The sequence below is a fragment of the Lottia gigantea genome (genome assembly GCF_000327385.1).
Source record: "Lottia gigantea unplaced genomic scaffold LOTGIsca_93, whole genome shotgun sequence".
In the NCBI taxonomy this organism is placed as follows: Eukaryota; Metazoa; Mollusca; class Gastropoda; family Lottiidae; genus Lottia; species Lottia gigantea.
The window spans coordinates 546,503-564,785 of record NW_008711042.1 but is presented as its reverse complement, the minus strand read 5'-3'; the positions used below and the strand labels follow the sequence as shown (position 1 = coordinate 564,785).

The 18,283-nt window shown below is 32.2% G+C and overlaps 1 protein-coding gene across 1 annotated transcript; it reads left to right on the top strand.

Annotated features, from left to right (window-relative positions):
* Positions 1-909: 909 nt before the first annotated feature.
* On the top strand, positions 910-15,037 carry LOTGIDRAFT_198063 (hypothetical protein; the record flags this gene model as incomplete). Its single annotated transcript, XM_009068742.1, has 20 exons — positions 910-992; positions 5,099-5,139; positions 6,230-6,276; positions 7,099-7,202; positions 7,783-7,822; positions 8,284-8,386; positions 8,582-8,610; positions 8,958-9,061; positions 9,380-9,484; positions 9,883-9,924; positions 10,206-10,281; positions 10,576-10,629; positions 10,841-10,902; positions 11,285-11,437; positions 11,687-11,762; positions 12,019-12,146; positions 12,551-12,653; positions 13,176-13,233; positions 13,619-13,692; positions 14,197-15,037. The coding sequence occupies 20 exons, from the start codon at positions 913-915 to the stop codon at positions 14,398-14,400; spliced, it is 1,683 nt and encodes a 560-aa protein (XP_009066990.1). The 3' UTR covers positions 14,401-15,037.
* Between the last annotated feature and the right edge of the window lie 3,246 nt (positions 15,038-18,283).

The window sequence follows — 18,283 nt, the reverse complement described above, 5'->3', positions numbered from 1 at the left end:
AAAATTTAGGAAATGTAATGAGTGAATAAAATTATTCTATGCCATGTGCATCATGTAGAACATAGTCTCGATCAAAGAATTTGACATCATTTCAATGGAATGAAACGAGAATAATAGAGACTGGATAATAACAGTAAAAGACAAGTGCCCGGATATTTTCAGAGCGAATTCTGGGAAAAGATGACGAGAGATTTCATTCGAAGCTTTTCGTTTTTCATTTAGACCTTTGCCAGGAAGATATCCACTTAGTCGTTTCCTAAGGCCCCACTGCCTTAGTACAGGTGTTGCAGAAGACACACTGGGCTAGGTCACAAGTAGTAGGAGTGAAGAGAGAAGATACTCTCCTATAGAAACGCTGGGCTAGGTCACAAGTAGTAGGTGTTAGGGTGTATTGAGACGAGTCTCAATGAAAGCACTGGTCAAGATCACAGAGCAATAGATAAGTGAAAATTAGTTAGTCATTAGTATGATTTTAGTTGAAAAGACACACACAAACATACACTGCATGTTATATAATATACTGTATATAGCCATGGCACCAGTCCTGAAATAAGTATTCCCTGAAATGGTGTTAGGGTGTTAGAGAAGATACATTGGCCTAGGTCACAAGTAGTAGGTGTTACAGAAGATATTCTCTTATTGAAACACTGGGCTGGGTCAGTGTTAGTTGCTAGTTATTATAAAGATCCACCGCCCCCCTTACAAGTTTTTGTGGGAGTCACCCTTTAAAAGGACACAGTGGAGAATGATGATATTGTATTTTTTGCTAGAGTTCTCCGAATGACACGATTGTCTTGATTGAGCCAGTCACAAATTTTCCACCGTGACGTTTTAAAAATTGCGCAACTGGTCAATCCCGACTCAATATTAGGCAACTTCATTGAAGTATCCTGTTTAATATAGAATTCAGAAATGGCTTCGAGCAGTACAGATTTTCAACCAGGCACTGGAATTGCGCCTGCAACTCTTGTAGAGTTGGCAGTGTCATGTAGGTAAGGTGACAAAATCTTGTTTAACTTTATCTCAGCGTTTTTGGAAGAATTTCACGAATTTCTGTGTAGGATGTTTTGACAAAATAAGGTCGAAACAGTTTAGAAGTTGTACATTGTAAACAACTTTGACCTATTTATAAACTTTGTTATTGCTGGTAAAAAAATTTTATAAAGACAACCAAAGAGTAAATTAGGGAAATGAAGATAATTAAAACTTTTTTAAAAAATTATTTCTGGATGCTGTTTTCAATTAATCAAATTTGTTATGATAAAAATAATACAGTTATAAATTGATATTGCTTATGAAATATTTTCAAGAATTTATTTTCCAATATCCAAATAGGCTAGTAAATCATGTGATTTCTTTAGAATTCTGAATTATTTTTTTATGTGGATTTATTCGATAATTAGATATTGTCACAAATAGTAGTGGTAAATGTTCATCAAATTAGATTATTAGGCACCAGGCTACTCTCTGACTACATTGAGTTTTGAATTAAATTTTTTCTCTCATTCATTAGTAGGCCTGTAGGGCCTATTCAAAATAAAATTTTCTACTTTATGCCATTGGGGTCCATAGAAATACAGTTCAATGATTTTACATTTGAAATAGATACACATCCCTCCCAAAAAATACATGTGAAAATGACCTACTTTTTGGACTGAAAATTTCCCTCTGTAAAATCATGGTTACAAATAATAACTTTTCCAGTGGTTAACATTTTCATCAACCCAAAGATAATCCAAGACTCTAAGTAGTATTTTGTAATTGATATTTCAGTTCATATGAAAATGATTGCCAAAATTCAATTCAGAAACCAGTGTAGTCAGAAAGTAGGCTAGGTTCTAAAATTCCTTCTGATAATTCAAGGTTACAATTTTATCTACTTATAGGCCAAGTAGATACAGATATTTTATCCAAGTCTAGTTTGTGCTCTTTAGTGTCAATATTATAGATCTCCATGTATGTACAGTCTGGATAAACAAAAAAGACTTTTTGACCTTTCTTGATTGGTCACTCATTGGAATTTTGCTGGTAATTCTCTTCTAATTTAGCTAACTATGAATAAATTATGTGAGACAAACTGGTATTTTTCCAAGTCATTAGAACACCTCTACTTTCTATTCATATACCTATTAGCATTTTTGGTTTTATAAATGAAAATACAGGAACCCATCTTTAAATAAAGTAAGTTTTGATGCAACTGGCACTTGGCCAACTGCAAATGCATGACCTTATCTATCAGTTTAAATATCTTTATCTATTTGGCCCTACTAGCCTACTTGTTTTTTACTCTACATTAATCGTTGATTTAATGGTTAGTTTTCTTGAGACTCTGACAGTTTAATTCCAGGCCTATTCTTACAAGGGTGAAGGGTGAAAACTCATATTCAATTCAAATCAGTATTGGGTTTTTATTGGTAATTATAATGATTGGTTTGTTAAATTGTTATCATAATATTCTTTTATCGCTGATCTCCGTTAATTGAATGAGCGCTCACAACCAAAGCGATTTATAGGCCTGAATATATTTCCGAGCGTTTGATCAATTTTAAAACAAAACCAGCACTAGTTTTCAAATAACTTCTTTATTTCAATAATTTAAACTCAAGGTTGTTGACGAGATAATTCAAGGTTGTTGACGAGTTAACTCGAGGTTGTAGACGAGATAACTCAAGGTTGTTGACGAGATAACTCGAGGTTGTAAACGAGATAACTCAAGGTTGTTGACGAGATAACTCAAGGTTGTTGACGAGATAACTCAAGGTTGTTGACGAGATAACTTGAGGTTGTAGACGAGATAACTCAACGTTGTTGACGAGATAACTCAAGGTTGTTGACGAGATAACTCAACGTTGTTGATGAGATAACTCGAGGTTGTAGACGAGATAACTCAAGGTTGTTGATAAGATAACTCAAGGTTGTTGACGAGATAACTCAAGGTTGTTGACGAGATAACTCGAGGTTGTAAACGAGATAACTGAAGGTTGTTGACGAGATAACTCGAGGTTGTAAACAAGATAACTCAAGGTTGTAAACGAGATAACTCGAGGTTGTAGACGAGAGAACTGGAGGTTGTTGACAAGATAACTCGAGGTTGTAAACGAGATAACTCAAGTTGTTGACGAGATAACTCGAGGTTGTAGACGAGTTGACATGTAGACGAGGTGACTGAACACCCTGACTGTTACCTTGTCATCTGTTCTGTTATTGAACAGAAAGCACTGGCTCAGGTGAAACTTTTTGTAAAAACTATTGTGATGTCAGTGCTTGATTGCTTTAAATATATTAGTCTGATTGAAAAGTAGAAAGTAAATATTCAACAGAAATCACTGGCACAGGTTTAAAATATATCTACAAACTAAACAAAAGGCTAGAGATACAACTCTTGGCAAATAGACATTAAACTAAAAATATCTAAAAGATTATATAATTAACTAATAGACCTAATATACCTCTATAGTCTCATCAATGTCTATGTTATTTATTATATCATTTCTTTAAGTTTATTTATGTCATTCATTAGACAAACATTCTCTTGAAAATAGATTGCTTAGATCTCATTGATTTTCACTATGATTGGACAATATTTAACAGACTTTAAGCTTTCGACTTAGAAGAAAAAATATCTCATTTAATGGGTACTATCTTGTGCTCCCTCTACAGACTACAGATTTCAATTGTGGTTTGTACCCTTGACAAGATGATGCCTGTTCTTTTTTGTATTGACCATCTCTTTTAAGATCTCCATAATGCTCCGAACACATTGAAGTTACCATCAAATTTTTAGATGAAGAAGGAGCACACAGATTGAATTTTGAGAACGTACAACATTTTAAAAATTTTAAGTTCACCATAATTGGATGTTAAAATAAGGCCTGTGGCCTATGCCCCGTGCTTAAACTTCACAATGTCAAGCTATTACAAACTTCATCTTTACAATGTCAAGCTATAACAAACTTCATCTTCACAATGTCAAGCTATTACAAACTTCATCTTCACAATGTCAAGCTATTACAAACTTCATCTTTACAATGTCAAGCTATTACAAACTTCATCTTTACAATGTCAAGCTATTACAAACTTCATCTTTACAATGTCAAGCTATTACAAACTTCATCTTTACAATGTCAAGCTATTACAAACTTCATCTTTACAATGTCAAGCTATTACAAACTTCATCTTTACAATGTCAAGCTATTACAAACTTCATCTTTACAATGTCAAGCTATTACAAACTTCATCTTTACAATGTCAAGCTATTACAAACTTCATCTTTACAATGTCAAGCTATTACAAACTTCATCTTTACAATGTCAAGCTATTACAAACTTCATCTTTACAATGTCAAGCTATTACAAACTTCATCTTTACAATGTCAAGCTATTACAAACTTCATCTTTACAATGTCAAGCTATTACAAACTTCATCTTTACAATGTCAAGCTATTACATTGTTAAGATGCCTGTGTTTAAGATACCAGAATAATATCAACTAATCAAAAAAACAGTCTGGTTCAGGTAATAAGACAGTTAACTTAAATAATAATGAGTTGTCTATCAAAATCTCTGACAAGCCTTTAAAAGCTGTCTTATCTATAGTAGCTGGCTTTTATCAGCTTATAGTAGTTGTCATGCTATGTGACATGTCAAGGATTTGTTTCAAGTTCATTAGGAAAAGAATTCCCTGACCGTAAAGGACCATAAATTACACAGAGACCGAAGAAGCAGCTCCATAACTTTAATCAAAATGCAAAAGCCACTTTCAGACAGTCTTATGAAAATTAGACCAAACTTTCGTTCTGTTTCTTTTTGTTAGCCATTATTTTTGATATAGCCATTTCAGTTAAACAAAAGCTGATAAAAACGGAACGAAAGTTTGGTCTAAGTTTAATAAGATTGCAGCTTCAGATTGGTCAAATTATAATTTTACATCATGTGATTCTCATGTGGTCATTAGAACCTGACCGCAGTTAAAAACTTGTTAGATTACAATGATGAGCAAAATTATCAGAAAAAAGAATGAAATGTTAAATAAATTTTGAAAAAGATTGCACTCAAGTGTATATTTTGTGATTGAATATTTCTGTTTTTTATTTTTGTAGGAAGATAATTGATGCTGATGTATTTTCAAAATCAGACCCCAGTAAGTATCAACTTTATTTCAATTTCCCATTTTACTGAGGAGAAAATATGTTCTACAGTGGCGTTTCTTTAGAGGAGACAGTGGAATTGAAAAGAGACTGGCCTGGATTTGGCCTCCCTAGTTTCAAATTTCTCATAATTTAGTTCTTAAATGCTGTGAGTCCCCTTGACAATAAAAAGTGGTTGATGAGTTATTAAAACATATAAATTATACAGAATGAATTCAACCGAACAACCACGCTTTCGCATGCAGTCCTTCACGCTTCAGACCACTCATACACAAACATGCAACCTGTCCATATTTTGCCATCAGCCAAGTTAAAAGACAATTCTGTGACCCCTACTTGGCCCTTACATCTATTAGACTTATATTTATTAATTCTATTGTCTGGAGTGATCCAATATGCCTCACGGACCAACTTAATGTCTTCCTCATTGATTTTGTTGTCGAGTTGACAGTGACTTATAGATTGTGATTTGTATTGGACTGTCTGTAGCCTTCCTGCGACATATACCTATACATATCACAATCAATATAGGAATACACCTACCTAATCAGAAGACTACCAACTCAGTGAGGTAGACATAACATTATAGCAGCGTGGAGGGCCTTAACTACATATTATAGACATATCAGGCAAATGCTTATGAAGATTTTGACCCAAAACAATGACATCGGAAAAGATGGCTCTCAGGCACCCCCTCTAATAATTTTGCGCTGGGCTACACTCTGTGGAAGGATTTTTGCCTCATAGATGAAACGACCATGCTTATGGCCCTGGTATGATAATGATAGTTAAAAAGAAATGACTATTTAAAAGGACGATTAAATTAAAAAAGTTAATAATAGCCTTGACTTGAATTAGACATGCATCATTTCCACATCAAACAATATCTCTATAGCTACATACTTGAATATAAAGAGCCAAACATACATAAATGACGAAGACAATTGTGTTTACACTCCAGTAATGCTAGTGAAACCAATGTTTGATTCTTAAATACACCCATCTTTTAAAGCAATATTGCTGAAATCTATCTCAGTGTTTTTAACATTTATTAATTCATCACCTTATTCTTGTTTATTTCAGTGTGTGTTCTGTTTGTTTATGATTCTAAAAACATCAAATGGAAAGAGGTAAGACTGTAATTGTTTTTATAGAAGAATTTGTTTATAATGTTCTAAATTGGGATCTCTTAGCCAATTTTTTAATGTAAATATGCAGTGGGTGGTGCGCATAAGGTACAAAATATAATCATTTTATAAAGCGTAATCACTATTGAGATATACCAATATGTAGAAAACCCATAAAAACTGCCTAATATTTTACAAACTGGCTATTTGTACCGTCACAACGCATGTTCTCATTGGCTGCTAACAACGGTACAGATAAGACAGGACACAATCGGCACACTAATTTTTGGGGTTTTATTAAAGCTTGAAGCCATTTTGATTGTCAAGAATGATATTAAGTGGCTTTGTTTGGGTTAGGTATGGATGTCCATATGTTTTTTTAACGCCCAGTTTTGGACCCATTGCATTACGAATAGCCATGGCCAATTTTTTATATGCCTCAATGACACATCTAGATATTTTGTATCCTAATTCAGTAATAGCATGTAATATACCTATGATATAGATATGTCCTTACTTTTTTGTATCTTTAAAAAGTGCCTTATTTTAATGATAGATATGTCATAATGACCATATTACATTGTAGATATAACTTGTATTTTGTATCTTAAGTCAACAAGGGAGATAAAATATTCTACTATACCTACATTACGCCCTTATTTTCTTTGGTAAAAAAAAAGTTTCTTTTATATAAAGAAAAGCAATATCCCTCTTCAATTCTTTCTTGAAAGTAATCAGTTTTGTTTATACCCCTGGTTCCCAACCTTGGCCACTAAATACCTTTTAGGCCACCCTCTGGAAAGATTTTTTTGTTATATTTTATAGTTTGGAAGAACAGAAATTATTTGGAATAATTTAAATCCTGATTTTGTTCATAAATTTGTTATTCGTTATTATTTTGAACAGTTACAGAAGTTAAAATTTGAAATGTAAGTAGATTCAAAATTCTTTGATTAATTTAAAGGTTGGGGGACCATTTTGAAATGTCGAGATCATGGTCTTTGAACAGGCTCCATCTAATGCATTTTTGGTTACTAAAATTTATTGAAGAGCTGAGATCAAGAGGGTGTCTAAGTGCTATTTATCACTATTCGAGAAAAGGTGAAAAACCTCGAGTTGAACCCATTCTTTCAATGGAGATTTGAAACTTTGGGAGGATATATCACAGTTGTTAATATGATTATATCAAATTCTTTCCAGAGAATTTCAAGGGGAATTAATCTAAAGTGAAATCTGAAAATTTCACAACTGGCACTTAGACTCCTTCTTAATCTCAGCCCTTTGGAATTTTAAAATCATAGTTGAGCTCAGATCCCAACTTGTCTCAGCCCTGGAAATATCACCTTATCAAATACCTGCTGCAATTAGTATTTGCCTCAGTCCACCCATTGACAACAAATATTAATTAACAGAACAAAAGATATCGATACTTCTCATAAACGTCATCTCTACCCATAAATAATGGTAAGCTATAACTAATTATTAACCATATTGTTCTGGTATTTTTAGATATGATGTAGACTCTAACAGTGCTGATCTTTCAAAACATGTAAGTTTCTATTGTTTTAATTGTTTTAATTGTAAGTTAAAAGTTTAAATATCAAACAGATATCTAGCTAATACTATGTAGTCTCTCACACTGAATATGTCGAGGTGACCAACTCATGTGTCTGTGATTTCATGACAAGATTTATTAAATCAAATAATTTTGATATCTGTCTCCGATAGTTTTATCGTCTGTAAGACAGACCGTCATCATACAATCATGTGCTTGTGTCAGTTGGTGAAACTCTTGACTCTAATCCGTTCGTATGCTCGCACATTTTAATCTATAAATACCTTGTAAATGAAGACGAAAGGTCAATTTATTAAAATATTTTCTCAAAATTTACCTTATTTCTTCCGTTCTGTGTTGGAAAATATTCTTATAATGTGTTGAATATTACAAGATTGACTTCTTTAAATGTAAAATTAATGATATATTCCAATCTTATTTATTTCTACTTTCAGGATTTTCTAGGCAGTATTGAATGTTCCCTGGGAGAAATCGTATCAGCGAATAAATTACAGAAAAGTTTAAGGGGACCAAAGAAAAACAGTGGATCTATTATTAGTAAGAAATAGAATTCTAATTTGTCACTTTATGATTTTAATTTCTTCTCATAAAGCTGCAATGGCATTATATTCTGAATGTAGTTTTTTTTGTAATTTCCTGGAATGGAATTTAAAATGATTCAAATCAGATAAATCTACAGGCCTATAATATTGATGTAGTTAATAATTTGTGTGTTTTTTTCTCTGTTTGTAGTCACTGCTGAAGAATTAAGTAGTTGTAAGGTAAGTCCTGGTTTGATTTTACTTTTCCTTGAAGGGCTGTAGTCGGGGCAAGTTTCTTCAAATACATGTATAATAAATGGACTCATCCACTTGATCAGAAATGATCATCACCCTATTTTTAGATCCATCTTTTTAATCGCCATCCGTTTGACCAATCCCTGTGTTTACAGAATAATCGTAGTTGAAAGTTAAAAAGACGACTCGTCTCTTCTTGATACTAGACCATATAGAAAAAGAAAGTGAAATTTCTAGTTTGAGGTATTTTCTATTAGTTATGGAGACTATTTACATTTATTCAAACCCCGAAAATGGCAAACAAAATAATGAATAAATATTGGATATTTCAGGAGCGAGTAACTCTACATTTCTGTGCCCATAAATTAGATAAAAAAGATTTTTTCGGTAAATCTGATCCCTTCCTATCAATCTATAGATCAAATGAAGATAGAAGGTAAGACTTGTTTTTACTATTTGTAGTTTATAGAAGCAGATCTGGAAATCAAAGTTTGTTTCTAACATTGTTTCTAAATCAAACATGAGTTTTTACTGTTAGTTACTCATTGTAATAATGAGTATATTTCGATCAGTAATGTTTTGAAGTACTTGACAGTGAAGCCAATATCTCATAGAATATCTAATAAATTATATCATTAACTTATCATTATATATGTCCATTTTGGCTTCTTTTTTTTTTTTTTTATTTATTTATTTTTTTAGTATTTTGTATAAATTGTGGTCATTTTTCAATTCAATCATCGTTTGTTTCCAGTTTTACTTTAGTACACAGAACAGAAGTAGTGAAACGTAATTTAAGTCCGACATGGAAACCGTTTAGTTTACCAGTCAGAACAGTATGTAATGGTGATTATGATAGGTAAGTTAAGATTTACACTTTGGTGGAGAGTGCCCGTCATTGTAAGCCCATCTAGTTTTAAAAAAGTGGGCAGTAAAACTCCATTTCATTTCAGGGAGGGTATCAGAAAGGTGAATTTAGTTCTTCATTGTAGAGTTGGGCAGTAAATTGCAATATTAGTAACAGAATTAAAATGAAGGAATGATGGATCCAGTGCAGTTATAACCTATATTGTTTAATATTTAGCTAGATCTTTTGATTGATATATACACATCACTCGAACTGAAGTAGGTCCATCATTCTATTTGAAAACATGTCTGATGCATACATACATCATAACTGCAGTGAGTCCATTGCTCCTTGCCACAGTGAATTTATATTATGACACAATATAGTGATATATATGTGGAATATTTCAGAATGATGAAAATAGAATGTTATGATTGGGACGCTGATGGAGGGTAAGTTGATTAAAACGATATATAAAAAGTTTTATGAAATAGAGAAAATTCTCAAAACGGACTAGAACTGTATTCATGAAAAACTTATTTTAAAATGAACACAAAATTTTGGGAAAATCTTCAAAAAGAAAGAAAGAAATAAGACAAGGGTATACCTAATGATTATTATGTAAGACTTCGTCATTTATTCAATTTGTCAAGTGATGAATTGTTATAACACGAACATTAATGCTATCGAGACCAAAATTTGATACTTGATAAGAATTCATTTCTATTTTTAGCCATGATTTTATCGGAGAATTTTCAACGACTTTACGAGAATTATCACGAGGTGTTTCAGCTAAAAATAAATTTGAGGTAAGAAAACTAATTTTGAGAAAATATAAATTCTTGATATTCAAGGTATAATTGAAATGTTTGCTCTGTAGTGCTTTTCAGAATGAGAATCTGACTCATGTTCCTCTACAATTAAATTCTTAACAGAATTGATGAAAAACCCTTCAGTTTCCAGGCTGTATTGTCTTATAATGCCAGCATAGATAGACTCTAATTGATATGAAAATTGTAAGTGAAAAATTTAAAATTGCAGACATGCTTTATTACTGGAATAGCCTTGCTGAGTTGTATAATGTTATGATTTATTTTTTGTAGTGTATAAATCCAAAGAAAAAAGCCAAAAAATCGAAATACACCAATTCAGGAGTTGTAAGTAACCACCTTTATTACTTAGTTTAAAAACTGTTTAACTATTGGTATAGGATGATTTGTATTTTATAAACAATTTGCTTTTTATAAATCAATACAGAATTTCAGATAATGAATATACTGAATAAACAATAAAATGTGGACTCTCTAGAAGACACCACAATGCTGTTTGTTGTGTACCACTATTTAAGACTTTTTTTTTTCATTGCAGGTCGAGTTATTAAGTTGTAGAATAGAACAAGTTTTTACATTCTTAGATTATATTCGAGGAGGGTATGTATTATCATTTCGAATTTTTATATACTTATTGAAATACTTGATGATTGGCATGGTAAGGAAAGATAGGAGATGTCAAGAAACGTCACTGTACCACCTACACTGAACGGTCACTATCAATCTCTGGTAATGAGCTTGGAAAAGGTTGTTATGAACATGTAATGTAATATGAATATTAAGTATGTCATGAATATTTAGTAGCCTGTACGTGCATGCTTGGCGTGAAAGACTGATGCAGCGTTACTTTATGTGTGGCCACCATGATGCGTGGACGTGTTGCACTGTAATAAATATATAAACAATAATGTGTTGTAAATGACTTTAACAAAGGTTATACAAATTGTATATTTTAACTTGAACCTCTTTGTATTGTTTTCAGGACCAGAATTCATTGTACATTCTCTATAGATTTTACTGCGTCTAATGGGGACCCTAAATCAGTGACGTCACTACATCATAATAACCAGTACAGACCCAGTCCTTACGCTATAGCTATTAGATCTGTTGGTGATATTATTAAAGATTATGATACGTAAGTTTTCTATTTTATAATTTCAAAGTGAAGGCCCTTATTTAGTTTGAAACATGATAAAATACCTAATGTAGAGGAATAATCTCTGAAATAAAAACAGAACTGTTTCATAACTATCAGGTTTCACTTTAATAGGTAACCCTTGTATTAGGGTTAATAAACTTTCTATGTTGTTCTGGGTATTAATTCAGTTAAAAGACTTGCTAAATTTGTGTGTATTTAATTCAATACAATTATTCTTTATTTTAGATATAAAATGTTCCCAGCTCTTGGTTTTGGAGCCAGATTACCTCCTAATGGTGTTGTTTCTCATGAATTTGCTCTGGTAAGTTTAGATTTTTTATGCAAAAATTAGGCATTGACAGAGCCTCTGCAGTTATGAGGTGGGCTTGAATTTCTCTAAATGCAAAAAGAAGTCTGACAAAACATTCTGTTCTATGAGCAGTCAATTAAAAACAGAAGGCCTCAGTTTTTTCAACCTGTTAATGAAATATTTGAGTTAAATTCTTAAACTTTCAGAGAGTCCACAAGACTAATAATTTTGATGTGGTATATTTATTTTATATGTTGTTATATTTCAGAATGGTCAACCAAACAGTCCTTACTGTCAAGGTATTGATGGTGTACTAGAAGCTTATCATAAAACAGTACAATCAGTTCAGCTGTATGGTCCTACTAACTTCGCTCCTACTATCAATCATGTTTCTAAGTAAGTATTTTCATTGGTCCTTTGATATTGTTTTCTCTACCTGTAAACTACTTAACTCTCATACAATTTTTGCCCTATTGATGTTTTGACATCTTTGATATGTGTCAATAAAAGGTTTGGGCACGATATTTTTAAAGTTAAATTTTTGTCCCTTTTGACTTCAGATATCAGACAACACCTTTTGTGCTTTTCAAAGATTAATCTGATTAGAATGCATACCTGTAAAGTTTTGTAGTTTGTCTTTTGGTGACTCCACTTGCCATTCTTGATCTGAGGAAATTATTATGTATTTTATGCTCTGAATCAACCAATAAGATCGAACAATTTTTCACCAATTGTAAAAGTAGCCAAAAAGCATTGAATGTCACAAGTTTGGTTTGAAATAAATTTATTTAATTTTTCAGATTTGCTTCTCAAGCTTTAGACGGCAATGATTATTTTATTCTATTAATAGTAACAGATGGTATTATAACAGACATGCCCCAGACTTGTGAAGCTATAGTTCAGGTGAGTGTATACTAAATGATTTACTACAGACATCACTTCACTTCTACTAAATGATTTACTACAAACATCACTTTACTCCTACTAAACAGATCTACTAAAATCACTTTACTCCTACTAATTGATTTACTACAGACATCACTTTACTCCTACTAAATGATTTACTAGTAGTAAATTACTACAGACATTACTTCACTTCTACTAAATGATTTACTACAGACATCACTTTACTTCTACTAAATGATTTACTACAGACATTACTTTTCTTTATTAAATGATTTACTACAGACATCACTTCACTTCTACTAAATGATTTACTACAGACATCACTTTACTTCTACTAAATGATTTACTACAGACATTACTTTTCTTTATTAAATGCTTTACTACAGACATGATATTCATTATGTTTCTCTTACTGAAAGATTTACTACAGGCATCACCAAGTTTTCAATACAAGTTTATGTTCTAGATATATTCTGTTGATATCTTCAAAGTTTGAATTTGTTTTGTGTTTTTTTGCAGGCAGCTAAACTACCTATGTCTATTATTATTATTGGAGTGGGGGATGCTGATTTCGAAGGTAAGTTAAGTTATGTTTATTCTAGGTATATTTCGAATGACAAACCCAATCGTAGGGTGGCATCAGGTGTTCTTGAAGGGTGAGCTGCCCTGCCTTTCTCGTCATTTTGTAAATCTTATTAATGTCCCATGTTTTATCATGGATTATCTATATCCATATACAACTAGATTGATTAGGGAAGATGACTTATTTAACGTGACTCTAGAGAGATTAGAACCCATATCTTTTACTTGTTTGAGTAACAGATTAAATGACATGAGATAAAGATTCCAATGTTCTCCCGACTGTACTAAAGCCTTGAAAGTTGACAAACCAACTCAATGATTGCTTCAATTCGTTCAATCTAAACTAATAATATTTATGATATGATGTATGTATATTATAGCTATGGAAGTATTAGATGGTGATGATGTGAGACTATCATCTAATGGTATGTACGCTGAACGAGATATCGTACAGGTAAGTTTGATATTTTAACTGGGTTCTTTAAGGGGAAAGCTGTATGCAATTTTCTCACAAGTTTTGCCAGGAAGATTTTAGATATTTTATCTGAATTCTCTCAGCCGTAACTCAATTGATATTATTTATATGGAAGCATTTAGGATCTTCCAAGGTCTTTTGCTCAGTTTTGCCTGGAAAATTGAATTCCTTAGAAAGGTCTAGCTCAATCAATGTCCTTACTCATCAACATCCTGTTGGCATTGAACAAACCAAATTGTAGGGTGGCGTCAGTTTTGCCTGGAAAATTGAATTCCGTAGGAAGTTATAGCTCATTCAATATCATTTCTCATCAACATCCTGGTGTGCCTGCTCTTCTATAGTTACTTTCAGTAAGTCAATACTGACGGTGAGTCTAAATACTGTAATGTTAACAAGTAATGTTGGTTTGACAAATCACCTTAATATCTACATATGTTACCTTGACTAGCAAGCTTTTTTTACACAATTTTTTTCTACTTTCAGTTTGTACCAATGAGAGACTTCATGGGTCAAGGTCAAGAAAGTAAAGATGAGCTCTACGCCAGATTAGCTAAGGAAGTGTTGGAAGAAATCCCAGACCAGTTTTTATCCTACATGCAGAAACGATCCATTAAACCTAAACCACCTGTACTGAACCGAACACTCTCCATTAGTTCAGTTGCTTCCCTACCTAATTCTGAACAGTAAATCTTGTTTCTACATTTTTTAATGGCAGAAGTCTTTCAATCTATAGAAGCTTTGAAACTTGAGCAGTTTCTGGCTACTAAAGGCTATGCTCATGCTATGTACTCATACAGGCTATGGTAGACTATGAACTTTGGATCAGACTACCAGTTTCGGACAGTCTTTTAACGTTAAGAAAGGCTACAAACTTTGGTCTTAGCAGTCATTTGAAGACAGTCTTTGTTCACTGAAGTTCTTTGAACATAAGCAGTGGTTCTGCTGGCTGGTAAAGAAATTGTGATAGATTATCAACATGACAATGAAGTATAGATAGCTATACTATTGCACAGCATTGATGTAGTTATCATTACTTAATGGTGGGCAGTGGTTTGTTATCAAATGACAAAAATAAGATCCTACTTTCTACCTTAAAATATGGTTTTAGAGGGTATTGTAATAACTTTCAGTATTAGTTTTGATTAAGAAATTCTGTATTTCTTGAACTGTATATTTGTGTTTATAATGCACAGTTTTTAACCTTAAAAAGGGCATTCCAAACTGCTTTCATTATACACTGCGAATAAAAATTTAGAATTTTTTCTCAAGAAGTTTCCCTGTCAATATTGACGATCAGTCATTTTGTAATTAATCACTGATGATGAAAGGTGCTAATATAGAATACCCTACTTCACTTGACAAAGTCCTATCAATATCACAATAACCTTGGTCCCCCTTGTCAGAGTGTTTTATATGTTTTATTCTGTTGTGAATTTTTATAAATATATATTTTGATAATCCTTGAAAAAAGGGTAGCGAAGTTCTCTTCTATTCCCCTATTTGGGAAAATATTCACGATATTGATGCACGAAAGAAAAGAGTTATAATAACAACTTGTCAAAATATTTAGGTGATATTAAATAATTGAATGATAATTGAAATAGCATGCCTTGGATTTGTTGGGGGCTCTTTTGCTTAATGAGTTCTGAAATACCCTATTGTGATTGACCAACTAGATGACTGAAATACTAAAATCATCTTTAGCTTTACGAGAATAAGGCCCCAGTATGAGCTATATTAATAACATTGTTTGACTATAATAGACATGATATATATATATATAATTTGATCTGATGTTAATTTTTATAGTTTATTTATTAGATTTTATTCAATGGTTCATTCTATGTTTATTGTGTTTATTGTTTGTATATTTGTAATAAGAGGCAAGTAGTCACTTCCTCAAAAATACCCTTTCTTAAGTATGGTATAGTCTGACTGGTTTCGTTCTTGAGTGAACTCTTGAGGTGCATCTAAGCTAAGCTGGAACCTTCATCTCTATTTATGTTAAAAAAAAGGCGGAGGTGCATGGCGGAGACGAATTTGACTTGATGCGAGTTAGGTATCAACGAATTCATTTAGCTTTCTTCAGTCACTGGCCTACTTTATTTCGTATTTGTAATGTTGTAATGTAATGCTCATATACTTTATGTAACGTTCACAAGTTCACATGACTTATGTTGTTTATTTGGTATGTTCATATATTGTTTATTTGGTATGTTCATATATCATATATTGTTTATTTGGTATGTTCATATATCATATATTGTTCATATATCATTCATATATTCCACCTTGTGTCTTTATTTAAAGAGACAGATTCACCATTTTCGGAGACTGATTTGAGTCTTGAATATATGTAAATAGTCTTCAAGAGCACTATAATGTACGAAAATCACATAATTCCTTTAAAATACTTCAAACTAGGATTTTTACTCACTATTTCTACATAATGACTCTCTATATATCACAGAGTATCTTAAGATGAGGAGTCATTTTAACATTCAAACGCAGATAATTCTGGACACACATGGATTTGAAGGCTCAAATTTCGACAGTGAGCTGTCAACACTATTACTGATTAGCTCAATTCACTTTTCTATAACTAAGGTACAAATGGTCAAAAAAAATGGCGCATCTGTCTCTTTAAATGACTTGGGATACCTCATTTGTCTTTCTGTCTTGTTGATACACTTGATAATGGTTGTATAAAGGATATATCATTGAAATTACGAAAGCACGGGCTGGGGAGAAAATTCAGCAACACTAATTACCGTTGTGTGCAGAAAAAAGTGGTAAAAATACTTAGCACTCTTACCTTGACTTGAACTTCGGCTGAAGTTGAACTTTACAAAGTTAGGATTAAGGCTTTCATTTTCTACATTTGATAGTCAAATTTAAGCAAGACTTTCATAAAGATTGACTGGTGCATACCGAAAGTTGACTTAAGACTAACTTTAGTCAAAGTTTAGGTAAAGTACGAGCGCTGCATATGGGCTTTAGTGTAATTCTGATAGATTTTTTAAATCTAAGGAACTGTATTCCGTGTGTTTTAACTTTTTTTCCACTTTTGTTGAATTCCGAAAAACTATATACGGATAACTGGAATTGGGTTGTATCAATTGATAAAACAAATATTTAGACAATTTGCTCTTAGTTATAGCTTCAATATAGTTTTTTGGGTTATAATTGTTTTAAATTATAGTTTTATTTAGAGTGCTGTAACTAAATTTCCACCTTGTCAGGGAAAGTATTGTGTTTTATGGTTGTGCTAGGATCCAATTATAGTTAGTATGTGTTAAACTGGCCCCAGATTTTGTTTTGTTCTGAGGTGCTAGAATAGAAAGCCTTTACATTATGTTTGTGTAAATACACTTGTCCTTAAGTTTGATTCCTTGTGTTTTTATGAAAAAGAAGGTCTCACTATTTTTAGGCTGAGCTACATCGCACTTAAAATTTCAGTTCATTTGTATGTACATGTTGAACATGTTGAATTTGATGACATTGAATAAGTATAGATAATCTGGGAAATCTGCCACGAGGTTAGATTAACGACCAGCTGGTAGACAGGATCCTTGTGAACATAAATTTGAATCCTTGTAAAATATGAATCTTTTTTTTGTATAATTAGTGGTTAGTAGATTTTTGTATTACGTTTATATTTTGATTGTTGAGTTTTACCAAACTGATATATTTGATTTTTTTTATATCTTCTTATTTCATTTTATTAATCCTTGGAAACCTTGCATCAGCCTACTCTTTTTTGATTTTTCCTCTTTCAGATCTTTAATGGGATCTTTAACGTGCATAGCCTGCAGCTCTCAGGGTGCCTGAAGATAACCTGTAGGTAAACCCATTGATCTTTCTGCCTGAGCAGCTATAGCCCCGTCATACTGCGACCATTTTCAATCTTACGGCAACTAAAAACAGCAGCTCAGTAAAAACGCCTTTCCAATGTGACGGGGCTATTGGAACTCCTAAGCTATTTTCTTCACATTATGATATTTATATTTTATAAAGTACAGTAAAACCTGCATTAAGAGACCACTCAAGGGATGAATCCATAGATTAATGAAGATGGTCTCTCAGGGGAGAAAGTCAGCAATTTGCTAGTTTAATTATTTTATTTCATTACATGACAATAACAATGTGATTATTTTATATGAAAATAGTAAGAATGATTTTACTATGTTAACAGATAGATGTTATAATATCTACAGGGTACCTAAAAGAGATACAGAATTTTTTTTTATCAATTCCTATTATTTCAAGCTTAAGCATATGTACCTTTTTTTTCTCAATTTAAATTCTGAGAGCTCCGAATGGACAACTCTGTTTTACAGTTAGTTAATAACATTTTTCCATTTTTGTTTTATTTTATTAATTAATTATTTTTTCCAATTAATGAAATTATGCTGAATTAAACGTTTACTTCCTTTTAGTATTTTCTTGACAAAGACATGAACGTTTTTACCCGTTTCCCGTTTGACCCCTTATGTTGGCCATTACAAACGAAAATATTTTTTACCCTTTTCACTTAATGTATGATTTAATTGTTATTAGACCATTGTTA